Raw genomic sequence first — 13,218 nt, 5'->3', positions numbered from 1 at the left:
ACCCCGTCCCACAGGCTGACCCCGTCCCACAGGCTGACCCCGTCCCACAGGCTGACCCCGTCCCGCCTGCATTCTGCACACAGGAGCACCGTTAGGGAGGCAAGACCAGGGACCAGGAGTGGGGGATGTTCAAGGTTTCAGACCAGGGCCCCGGAACAGAAGAAAGGGGGAAACAGCTGAGACGTCTGCTGACATCAGGACCCAAACCGGTGTTTGAAAAGACAATCTGAGTATAGAAAACAAGGGAATGCGCCTTACATGTTGTGGTTTCACAGATTTAAGGTATTTTACATGTTCATTGCACATTTTTACAACATTATGCAGCAGCGCCTCAGATGTACCAGTTAGAGGTCAAAACCGCATCAGCATTGATGCACATTTTCAAGGAAAACTGATTTTATTCCCCCCCAAAATGTTTTTCCTCAAACTGGAAATGCTACAAAATGAAAAAAAAATAAAGTGAAGCGCTAATGGGATGAGGAAAAGCAACACAGAGGTAAGGAGACGTGAAGGTGTGACAGAGTAGACGGGACTGTGGCTAATTACGCCTTATTAGAGTGTGTGTAAAGGTGCTGTCAGGACGGGGATGAGGTGAGAAGGAGAAGCTGCGTCAGCGGCTCCCGGACCACCCACTACACCCACAGTGGCCCAAACGGCAGAGACTGACGCACTGGTTCAGACACACACACACACACACACACAGGAACACCCAAACACCCCCACACACACGCAGCACAACAGCCCCGCGGTGCTGTGACGCCGCTGGGAAGGGAAGGTGCGAGTGGTCCGTCACTGCGGCCCACCTCACGGAATCTTGGAAGATCTTAGTTTAAGAAAGAAAAACCAAAAAAGAAAAGGACTTACGGACAATTTCACAGGAGAAGTCTGTGACTTTCAGGGTCGGGGGGGTTAAACTGGGGACGACAATGAAGAGACAAAAGCTCGTTTAACGCGTACGGACGGGAAAATTTAATTTATGCAGAAGGTCTTTTTCCTTTGTTTGACCACAAGGTAATCTGGCTGAGCTAGGTGCCTCAAGCCCGGAGTGTGTGTGTGTGTGTGTGTGTGTGTGTGTGTGTGTGTGTGTGTGTGTGTGTGTGTAATGTGCACGATTTGGTGGCGTCCCGTCGGCCCGCTTCGATAAGAATGCCGCCGTGTTTTGGGGGTGTGCGCTCTGAAGATAATAATCCCAGCGGTCAGCGCGCGAGGGGCCAGCGCCGCGCTGACCGTTCCGCCATCTGAGGGAGGAGAGGAGCGAGCGGGAGAGAGGGAGGGCGCCATGTGGTTAACACTTGCTCACTGAGAGGCGACTGGAGCTCGGCCAACCTCTTCACATGCAGGCTGACCACACAAGAGCCTCTCTTTCTCCCTCTGCCTTCCCATCCTCCCTCCATCCCTCGTTACCTAACGTTTCCTTCTCTGGCTTCCCCAGCTAGCCGCCTCCCATCGCCCTCGCCGCCGTGCCTCTTTTGTCTCTTTCAAACTTTGCCCAAATTCCTCCTTCCCGTGCTCTCCCACGTTATATCTCCTTTGGAGCGGCATCTATCCTCCGGTGGCTCCCTGACCTCCGTGCGGCTCTCCTCTGACACCCATCCCTTTCTTTTCCTGCCAGACTTACCCGTACGGGGATCCGGTCCGTCTCCATCTCCTTCTGCGGGTTACGGTACTTTTCATAGAATTCTCTCTTCTTCTTGCTCTCTTTATCATCTTTGCGCTCCCTCTTTTCAGCCGGCTCGTCCGGGGGTTCACCGGGGGGGGTCGGAGGAGGCGACCTGGCCGGTTTTTCCACCTCTTGGTAGTTCTCGTTGGGGTTGAGTACCACCACACCGTAGCCGTCCTAAAAAAAAGGCCCACGAGTGAGTCAGTGTTGCCTCCATCAACAATTTAAAATTCACTTTTTATTTTATATTTGCAGTATTTTTCATTTCAGGGAGCGTAACATAAAAGGTGGATGTTTCTCATATAAAAAAAGGTTAATATCTCAAAACAAACCCTTATTTTTCTCTGCTCTGCTCGTGTTTTCAATCCTAAATGAATTTAATTGATTCTGTTAACCCTGACTAATTCACTCCCATAATCAGTGTCACAATTTCACTATTTCCACAAAGTGTATCACTGAAACGCCAAATTAAAACGCCGTTTCTAAGACGAGTGCACTAAAAATCAAACCTAGACACGAAGACGTGACGGCGCTGAGACGCCGTCGGCGAGAGGTGGAGCCGGGGCTGTGAATTCAGCGGCGCTGGTTTAAGTGGCGCAGCAGGATTTAGTGACTCCAAAAGGCCACATGTCACCTCCCAACAAACCCAATCGATCTCACCATCACTCACAGAAAGACTTAGTCACAAGTGCACGGCACAGAGCTTCATCATGTGCTCGCCAGTCAGAGAAGAGCGAGACATCGGGTCCGACCGGTTCCCAATAAATTAGACTCCTCTGTAATAAGGGTTATTTCAAAAAAAGAGTCAAGAAAGTGGCTGGTGCGAATTCTAATGAGAGCGGGAAAATATGTTGTGAAGAAGGAAGTTCTCCTGAAGCCTTCGGTGACATTTTAAACTCTGAAGCATTTTAATTAAGTGTGCTTATTGTTTCAAGCACTCTGAAGCTAAAGCAGGAAATAGACGGATTCCTGTTTCACTTTGCTGGTGCATTCTGCGCACGGCCCCCATTGTGAGCACACACACACACACACACACACACACACACACACACAAAGAACACCCCACAGAGAAGAACCAAGGTCATCGGTGCTGACATGAGGAACCTGAGGAGGCGGCGTGAGGCTTCCTCTCCAAGTCACCATCTTCTCATGGAAGCACGTCTCCTCTGCTCGGGAAGTGTGAACAGGGAATGTGTGTGAGTGTGTGTTCTGTTGATGCAGCGCGAGTCGGTGTCCCTCCTGTGCCCATCTGCATCAGAACTGGCATACAGCATTCCCCTTAGCACCTGCCGTGTGTTGATGGCACTTTCACACTTACTTATTAAAAAAAAATATGTTCACACTCCAAATTCGAAGCTCCGGCCTTTTTTCTAAAGGAGAAAATCGTTATGAACAGTATTAAGATTGAGAAAATGTTTTTGCTAGGAAGATAAAAGTGGACCTAGTTGAATTTGAAATCTATGTGAAATTTGCTTTGCTGTTAAATCAGCAGGTAAATGTGAATTTGAATTTTTTTTTTTAAATATATGAAATTCTAATTTCAGTTTTAAATGATTTCATGCTTTATAACGGCTGAAGGAATTAGCTTTGGAGATTTCAACTTCAGCCACAAAAAAGAAGACATTTTAATACAAATACAAAAAATTTAGACATTCTCACAAATTAATTTTGATTAAAAAAGGAGGGGAAGGCAGCTGGAGGAAGAAATAATAAAAAAAAAAAATCAGCAGAGGAGGAAAGGGAAGGTGAGGCACAATGGGAGCACGTTTACACCAGCTTTGTGCCACTGCCCACTGGTGGCAGCCTGATAAAACAACTGACAGGCCCAGTTCAGCCTGGTAGATCAGACGCTTAATAATAAATAATATAACGCTCCTCAACTGAATCCCGGCTGAAATAAACAAGCCGCACAAACAGAAGAGCCCTCGGGAAAAACTGGGTGATTAAAGGAAACCATGACAGAAAAGAATCTGCGCGTACTTCGCCTCCACAGGTCATTTTCTCCTATAATCCCAGTTCACAAGGCCAACAGTTAATGGTTTATCTACATCGGTCCCTGTGTTCCGATGCTAACCTCAAGTGGCCTGCAGCCATGTGCTGACACTCCAAGCCTTAATGGTCAACAGCCTCTGCTGGGCTCGAGCACACCATCGGTAACCTGGAGTGGCCCTGCTGCTAGCCTTTACCATCCCTACGCTAACCTTGAGTGGCCCAGAGCCAATAGGTTTTTCCTCTCGAGAGGCTAACACACCTAACTGAGCTAACAATGCTAACCCTTTCAGCTGTCCAGTCACCCAGAAGGACATTGCTGTAAAGGCAACAGCGCGCTTGACATACTTAAGGCTGCAGAGTTCACCTCCACGTCGGAAACCATCATTTATTGAAACGCCGTGAGGTCCGTGTTGGTCTCACAACAGCAGAACATCTTCCCACTCTTCTTCTCACCATCCACCACAGGCTGTGCCACAAATCAGTTCTAAGCACAAAAAAACCCTCAAGATTTTTCAACTTTTATTTTGAATGAATCCAATTTCGATTCAGATGCAATAGAAAATGAATAAATAAATCTATATAATTTATTAGAAGCAAAGTATTGAGAGATTTTAATTCATGTTAGGTAGTAAAATGTCAACGCTCTTCTGAAATCCTCCTGAAATAATTCTTCCCACAGAGCTTTTGTTAATCGTTTGGACAGCTGAATCTCTCCATATGCCGTAGTGGAGTTAGGTCAGGGCTCTTTGTGTTTCCAGCTAACAGTTAAGGCTCTCCCACATAAGAGACACACTGGATACACCTGCTAAATCTGATCTTTGTGTTGTGATGTGCTGTCAAACTGTGAATCAAACACAAATGCGCGCTGCAAACCTGAGGTCAGCCTGCTTTTTATGCCACTAAATCTCTCCCACACGTTGCTAACACCGGGTCACTCCGCCTTTGTCCCATAAACACACACAACGCCTGGAATGAGCCGCACACACAGTCCTCTGGCGTTGGGTCAGTCCGGGCTTTCTACTGCAGCGTGCAGGCTAAGTCTCTTCCCATGCCCTGTGGGTGCCCCTGTGCCACCACCACACTGAGTCCTTGCCCCGGGGCCAGCGGTCAAGAGGGTCGCCCCGACCCCTCCGAGGGTACCCCGACCCCCGTCACCCTGCTTCGGATGCTCCTTAGTGTTGCTTTGTCAGCCTGTCCTGCATCAGATAGGACAACAAAGGCTGCCGCTGCTACGGAAACCAGAGCGGGTCTCGCTGTCGTGATGAAACCCTTCGATCATCACAGCGCCCCGCCGGCAGCGCCGCCGAGCCGTTTGAGCAGGCACACGCTCTGCATCGGAAAAGACCGTTATTATTCCTCCTACATTTTTATTGTTGCGCAATTAAAACCTTAATCACTCCCAACACTAATGACAATCGATTTAGCCAGAACCTCCGCTCCAAGTAGATAAACCCCGTCCACTAGAACTTTGGCCGCTAGTGTTTCTACCGAGTGGCATCATTGTTAAGGCAATCGGAGGGCGTCTGTGCCCGGGTGCGGATTTTAGACACATAAGAGCGACGGCAGATTAAATAAGATATCCCTTTAAGACAGCAGCGTCTCTACTCCTTCTTTTTTTTCCCCCAGTGGCGCTGTAATGAAACGAAATGTGTTTAATGTGCCGGAGTGTGGCGTGAGGCGGCCGGAGTGAGAGGGTGTTTCATCTGTGCATGTGGAGCTCAGCGGAGCTTTGATGTGAGAGCTCTCGTGTTGCGAGCTGGGCTCTGGGCACGGGAAAAGGACAGCACTTGACAGGTACAAAGCATGGCTGATAGAGGTCATGGGTGCATGCCGTGTGGAAAGGGAACGGGACGCTTGTGTAGATTTCCAGGTTTCAGGAGGGCTGTTAGCGACGTAGCATGGAAATGCTCTTCTTTGGGCCGCGTTTATGGCTCCGTGCACCTGCATCAACACGGTCTCCACGACCGACGGCGGCTGCACTCGTGCAGGCGGCTCGTTTCTTTTGGGATCAAGGTAAAGATTAAAGAGTCTTTTCTCAATAGCTACCGCTGCACTTCCTTGTTTCAGCGAGATGCCGCTCGTGATTTGCTGCTGAGGCTTGATTGACAAGGGGGAAAGGGTCACTCAGCATGAAACACCCAATAAGAAGAGAAGGAGGGGTGGGATGTCTGCAGGCGACAGCAGGATTTGAGACCCAAACCAGGCACAATGGCCGACCAAAGAAAGGCTAATTCGGGAAGTAAGCAGAAGCGGAGGAGCGGTGGCACAATTAGCATTTCAGTTTGATTTAATAACAAACAAAGTCTATAAATCAGGAAGGTTAGAGACAAAAAAGACACTTCTATATTTGCCTCCGAGGAGGAGGAGGATAAACTGGAACTCGGTGGTTCTGCCTCGCTGTCAGGGCCACCCTGCTCCATGTGACCGTGCCTGTCTTGGTCTCTACGTGAGGTTTTTTTTTTTTTTTTTTTTGGCTCGCAGGGCCCCTTTATCCATCCGATCCCCAGCTTTTCTTTCTTTCCCACTTTCCCTGAGGCGGAGATACCACACAGATCGCACAGTAATGTCAGATTAAGTCACGGTGCCCCTTTTCTCATTTTGACGCGGCACCAGCCTGAGACCCCCGCTCCCCCGTACCCGCCGAGCACAGACGTGGGAGAGCACCTACTGTACCACCGAGTCCATAAAAAAAAGTGTGGATCTTCGTGCTGATGCGAGAGGACATGAGACAGGATTGTCATCAGCCTGTCAGCGCCGAATCAATCAGAGTCTAAAATACCCAGGTGGGCGGGGGGAGGAGAGAGGGGGGGTTGGGTATTTACAAAGGGAGTCGATGCCTGCTTTTATAGCTTAAATAAGACGCTATAATAATAAATAATGAATTAATCTCAGCTCGAGCAGAGACAGTATAGAACAAGTTGTCTGCTTTGCTTCTTAACTTCCTTATTGTAGCAACCACATGACCCCCCCCCCACCAACACCAACTTTTACCACAAACCCTCTTCCCCCGTTCTGGTCTCAGCAGATGATTCAGTAATTTTGTTTTGTAATTCTGTAGAAAATCTGTCTAAATTTGCCCAAAAGTTCAAAGGGCTGAGTGTGAGACTTCTGCTGCTTTATATTAATTCCACCCAACTACATCTGAGTGTGGTAACGATGGTTTCCTGATGAACATGAATAGTTTAGGTCAGAGTAAGAGGCTAACCTTCGGAGCGGGCGTCTGGAACCAGCACTGCCGGTTTTTAACCTTGGCATGGATGCCTGGGTTTATGTGGATGATTTTAGATGATGCTGAATATTTATAAAAAGGTTCAAAGTGGAGCGTCGGGGTGGAGAAAGTGAGGAGAACAGCTCAGCTTCTGATCCGCTTCTGTTCCTGCTCGCGTCTCCATTCCTCCCTCCGTCTCGCTCCTCCCGACCTGCCTCTTTCCAGCACCATGGAAGGACGGACGGGAAGACGCTCGCTCAGTAACTCGCTTCGAAGCTGACGCTCACTCGCTGCGTGCGCTGGGGTAAACGGCTCGCACAAAATGCAGATGTGGACACACACATCACACACACACACACACACACACACACACACACGCACGCGTGGACAGGGTGAGGGGGTGGGGGTTGCTAGATTGGGGTTGGATGTAGCATTAATCACCGTCCAGGTGGAAATTGTCACAGCTATCGATTGTGCAAGTAAATGTTACACAAGTCATTTGTCTTTTTCCCCCAGCAGAAGGCCAGTGTGCCATTCAGGAAAAAGAAACTGTTAACGCTCACACACTGGGGCATATTCCAGAAGTGTCTCCCCACACGTGGATGCAGTTCGCTGAAAGTCTGCCTCTTTATTTAAGAGAATAAAGGAACACTATAATAACGATGCCGTTGGCCTCATTGTCTCATCCTGCTGCGTTACCTCGACAAATCACCTGCCTAACAAGTGCATAATATTTCCATTGTACTTTAATATTACTGTATCAAACATGCCTGCCGCATCCACTGTGAAGGAATTACGGGAAGAAAGAAGAGTCCTCATCCCACAGAGGGAAGGCAATGGGGAAATAAATACAGGAAGCTCCTTCTGACGCCTTTAGCATTTTGATTTATATATTCCATATTGTCTCCCCTAAGCATACACATGTATTTTTAATGAGGGCACAGAGAGATATAGATCATGAAATGATAGGTGCCTCCCTGCCCTCCCGCCTAACTATTTAATGTATAAATCAGGAAGATATGTGAACAGAAAGGGGGAGACACAGACAATACACAAAAAAGGAGAAGAGGTGGTGGTTAGAAGGAATTCTGTCTGCAACTGGGAGCAGAGGAACAGATATAGATATCAGAACTGGAGAAGCTGGTCGTGGCGATCGAGTGAAGGAGGAGGCATTTGGTTCTTTGCTAGATCTGATTTCTGAGCCTAATTAGACATAAATGAGCAACGTGACCACTGCAGAGACCTTGAAATCCCCAATAAAGGCGCTACGTGAGTCCACAAACTACGGTGTATTTCAAAGAATTACACCAGCGTGTGAATTCCTGAGGAGCACCGTGGACGAATGCTTCTCCTTCACCATCTGGACGGGTAGTTAGCGCATTAACTTATACCAACACAGACATGGTGGGTGCTAAAAGCAGGGCCATATGCACAGACTCCGCCGGGCAGGGTCACGGTGAAGACCTACATGCATGTACGCAGGTGTGAAACGTGCATGAGCACGGGGAGACAGAAATACACACACTGACAATTAAAACTCAGACAGAAATAAAGTAAACACACAACAACTTAAAGGCTAAATTGGCTTAATCAGGTGTGTTTAGAAAGGAGCGGCGCTGAAATAACCCGTGTTGGCAAAAGGGTCACGGTGGGATTAATCTTCCTGAGCGTCACGCCACCAGCGTGACCTCCACTGCCCTCACCCCTGCCCTGTTAGTGTGACCTAGGAGCAAGAGCCGCGGAGAAAAGCGGCGATCCTGTCAAAGCCGCTGCTCTAATGTACGGTCGCTGTGTGTGATAACCAATTATTTGTGACCTTCCATGGGATGATATTTGCAATCCTACGTGTGCAAATTAGAAAAGAAATATATTGGCTGTGGCAGTGTGAGAAGGTAAATCTGGCTGTGCTTGTGACAGCCACCTACTCCCCACACACACACACACAACACACACACACACACACACCACACACACACACACACACGGTGGGAGAGTGGACCCTCCCTAAGTGGAGCTGCACCACAGGTCCACGTGTCAGGGGAGGTCACCACAGCCAATCACAAGCCGTGTTTGAAGTGTGAAGGGTAAACAGCACCAACGCTCTCTTCTGCCATTTGCTCTGCTTATTTTCACAGGATGTAATCTAGAAAAGAGGTGCCGGAGAATAGAGTGCACCTCCGTGTATGCATGTCTGAGCATTCCTGCACATTTTCCATAGTGTCATTACCACATGGCTGGCTTTATGCATCGCAGCACACACATGGGCTACGCATGTATGTTGGAATCCCCTTCATCCTCCTGCCATACGGATAAATACACATGGAGAAATCCACGCTGTGGCAACTAAGCGTGCACGGAGGAAGACATTTTCCTATTAACCCGATGTAGCCTTCAGAAATAGTTGAAAGCAATTTACCGTGGAAAGCGCCTGTAAAACACATCCCTTCTCTCTCTCATACACACACACACACCAACCCCCTCAAATCTACCACCACCACAATCCTCCCTAGACTTTCTTTCAAATGTTCTACTTTTTTTTTGAGACCACCTGTTGTCTATTATTTTTACATACTGCTTTTCTCATAAATCATAACACTCTGTAATTAATCAAGCTGTCAAAACTGGGACGGGAGGTCACCTGGAGGGGTCGGAGGTGGTTGCAGGGCCGATGGAGGTCAGGGTCACACCGCATTCCTCATTATCAAGTTGGGATGGAAGAGGGGCCAGGCAAACAAAAGCGAAAGCAGATGGAGGAGGGGATAAGATGAAAACGAGAGCTAGAGAGACACAGAGGGAGAGGAAGAGAGAGGGAGGGAAGGAAAAAGGAAAGAGAGACAGAGGGAGAAGCTATCGGCCGTATACAGACAAGCGATTTTGAAAGGGGAGACTTCACATGAGGGGATACAAAAAAGAAAGAGAAATGAGGTAGAAATGAGGCCCTGAAATAAGAACAAAAGAAATCTACACGATGCTTCGACTGTATAGACGTGAAATTGGCTGCAGTGAAGAAATGGAGAGACGAAGGAGGGAAGGAGGGAATGAGGGAAGGAGGGAAGGAGGGAAGGAGGGCTCGCTCCATCGATGAGAAAACAGGGAATCAGCTGCGGAAGGATGATTGTTATCTTGCACCCTTATTCTGTTTGTGTGTGAGTGGGTGTGCACGCCGGCGCGAGTGTGTGTGTGTGTGGGAATGGCACTGATCTAGCTCACAGAGAGTGTGTATAGGTGTCTCAGTAGTGTGTTAGAGACCGGACCGGATCTGGAGGGGGCCGTCACAGAATCACACAAATGTAGCGCTGATCCGATCAAAATGATTAGAGTGGTTACAAATGTAAGCATGTACACACACACACACACACACACACACACACACACACACACTCACAGAGTGGTTGAAGGTGCTCCATACACATTTTTCCAAGAAATTCTATTTTTAATTACGGGACAGTTGAAAGATGATAGTCTAGATAACTGACAAATAAGTGTAATTACTTCATTAGTACAGTTTGCCACATGTTGACAAACAAGCTAATAGTCTAATTTTCCTGAACGTGTGTGTGCTATCGTGGAGTTAGAATAAAAGAAAACCAAAACTGCTCAGAGGCGCGAGATTAAGGACCGAGACAGACAGCAGCAGTGGCGGAGAGGTGAAGATTAGAGGGGGGGAAAAAACAATTTAGAAAGTGCAAATGCCGCGCAACTCCTTATGCCCCCCCATCCCACCCCCCCACCCCCGTGTGCAGCATGAATTCTCAGGCGTGGCTCGCTCTATCAAAAACATCACTCTTGAATGAGGCGCCGACCATTGCGCAAAATTAGCTGTCACCCTTTCCTCAAAATCTTTGTTAATCTTGTTTCCAGTGTTTGCGGATTTATCAGCACATGCATCAATGTCAGCTCCTTGGTTACTGAGCCGCAGTACTTGGGAGAAGATATAATTAAAAATGTTTTTGGGCCGTGGGGGGAAGGCGGGGAGCGGGAGTGCTAAGAGGGATGGGGTGGGGGAGTCTGGGGAGGAAGAGGAAGGTGAAGGCTTCCTCGGTTCTCCCCTGGGAGTCTGCGGGACGCAGAGCCGGAGATAACAGACAAACGTCTCCCGCCCCCGCGTGGTGGCGTCACCGGGGTCAGCGTGTGCTGCTATCTCTTTAATGACACAAGATCCTCTGATTCAGCCGTGGAAGGGGAGCTGGTGTCGCTGGTAACAGGCTGACACGGGAAAATCCACCCGGTGATGTACTTCAGCGAGGACCTCGGCAAAACCAAGCTGAGACGAGATGCACCGATACGATCGTCCACCCTTCAGGATCACAAAACGCCTCCCTTCTGTTTCACTGTGTGAAGTTCTGCTCTTAATAATACACATCGGAAAAGTCTTTTAAAAGGGGACAGCACTGTATTAATCATCATTAAGTTGGTAACCTTAAAAACACAGAAAGCTTTGCAAGTGAAATTGCTCTTTATTTTGAAGGATCGCAGAGTTCTAATTCGCTGCCTTTTCTGATATTATTAAATATCCTTGGGTCACGGACAAGAGGACATAGGAGACCTTTTTGGCTCTGCCTGTTCTCTAGACCAGTAATTTATCAACCCTGTGTACCGATCGCTGACAAACATGAATGACAGCAGTTGTGAACGTGTTGCCGTGAGTTTGGTTTGTATCTATTATCTTTAATGAATAAATAAGTGAAGAGACTCTTCAACTCTGGTCGTGTGGCCTTTCAAGTCCCACCCTGTGTACGCACTAAAACTATAACGCACTAAAGCAAACCCCTTATGAGACGACACCCACCTTGGCAGCCCTCGCCTTTTCTCCCAAAAGACTGTGATGGATTCAACAACGGTGCACGACTGTATGACAGGAAGTAAACGAGCAGTCTGGACGAGGTTCCGGACCTACTGCCTGCATCGATACTTTTGTCATGGACCTCCAGGGTTCACTGAAAAAAGGGGAGCTGTTCTGTCAGGGAGACCTTTTATGGCCATTAGGTGCGGAGTGTGTATTAAAGAGTATTAAAGTCACACCATAGCTGCCACAACATGGCAGCGCTAACAGCTCCGCTCTTTAGCCATACTCACAAATTCTCCTCATCTGTCCTCCACCAGATCTTCCTCCCTCTATTTCTCCTCACTCCGGGCCTTAAAGGGCGGTCTGGCAGGTTTGGCTGGGAGGTCGCGTATTCCCCCTCTTCATTAGTGAGAAAATGGACTCTGGTAAACGCTTGTTAAAGCCCTTACCTACACTCCCCCAGTTAATGGGAGTGATCCATTTGTGTCCGTTTCTGCCTGACAAGGCTTTACTGGAAGATTAATAGTGCGGTGTCAGGCCACGGCCACCCTCTGTCCCGTTCTCATTTCCTTTCTTCTGGGACGCGCACATGCAATAATGGAGCCCCGTCTTTTGTTGTAACACCATGATTAGCCAGCGAGGAGAAAAAGCACGGGGAAGAAAGAATGGCAGAGAAGGAAAAGAGGAGAGAAGAGGAAAACAAAGGGAAACCAAGAAGAAAACTCTTCCCTTCAGGGCGCAGCACAACGGCAGGTGTGAAGGTTGTGAACTAAAGGTGCTTCACAATGGCGTGATGATATTACTAATTAATCTCCATGTGAGGTGAAGCGAGATATGATGAATCACTTGTGAATATTTCCTGGATTTTTTAAAGAGTGGCGTTATCTTGGCACGGACTTAAAGAGGAATGATGATGAAAATGTGGGAGAGAAAAGGCATCAGACCGAGGCAACCCCACAGAAGAAGTAACAGGACTGGGATGAAGATAGACAGTGGCATAAGAAACGGAGAGTACGTACTTAAAGGGCCACCCAGGGTTTGGACCCTCACTCAGCCCCCCCCCCCAGTCATCCCTCTTCCTTTTGGGGATGTCACTGTCAAGTGTTCTGTCCCTTCAGTGGGGTGAACAGGATAAATGCTCTTAATAATTACACGGACATTCCCGGGAAGTCTGTCCTGCTTGGGAAAAGCAAGGCTTCAGATGGAATTCCCAAGGTTAGGCGGGCCTGGAGAAGTGCCACATAAATGCGGAATTAAGAGCTAGACAGAATAGTTTATTCCTTTTCCCCCCCCTTCTTCTTGCTGTTTTATCTCTCTGGGCCTTTTCTCTATGGTAATTTCTCTGATGAGGAGACCAACAATCTGGTAAACACACAAACAGACACAGACAGACGACCTGCACCGCAACCCCCTCCTCAGTACATCACACCCGGTGCCAACGGAGAGCAGGGTGTTTCTCAAAGAGAGGGTAGGGGGATTGGGGCTGGTGGTGTCTCATTAAATTCTTGGGATTGTCTAATTGTCTTTCGTGGACCTCCGAGAGACTAGTACATTATACTCATTGCAATTAAC

The 13,218-nt window shown here is 48.2% G+C and overlaps 1 protein-coding gene across 5 annotated transcripts in view; it reads right to left on the bottom strand.

The window, feature by feature from the left end:
* The window catches only part of fam172a (family with sequence similarity 172 member A), a 112,071-nt gene that overhangs the window by 65,410 nt on the left and 33,443 nt on the right, over positions 1-13,218 (bottom strand). For 4 of the 5 annotated variants that reach the window (XM_057032041.1, XM_057032043.1, XM_057032045.1 and 1 more), the window contains exon 7: positions 1,619-1,837. The exons of the other annotated variant lie outside the window; for it this stretch is intronic. In XM_057032041.1, coding sequence (XP_056888021.1) covers positions 1,619-1,837 — 219 coding nt within the window. The remainder of the gene's footprint in view (positions 1-1,618; positions 1,838-13,218) is intronic. 5 annotated transcript variants of the gene reach the window in all.

The sequence above is a fragment of the Takifugu flavidus genome, chromosome 5, assembly GCF_003711565.1.
Source record: "Takifugu flavidus isolate HTHZ2018 chromosome 5, ASM371156v2, whole genome shotgun sequence".
Classification (NCBI taxonomy): Eukaryota; Metazoa; Chordata; class Actinopteri; order Tetraodontiformes; family Tetraodontidae; genus Takifugu; species Takifugu flavidus.
The sequence above is the reverse complement of the archived record's forward strand: the minus strand, read 5'-3'. Positions and strand labels throughout refer to the sequence as shown.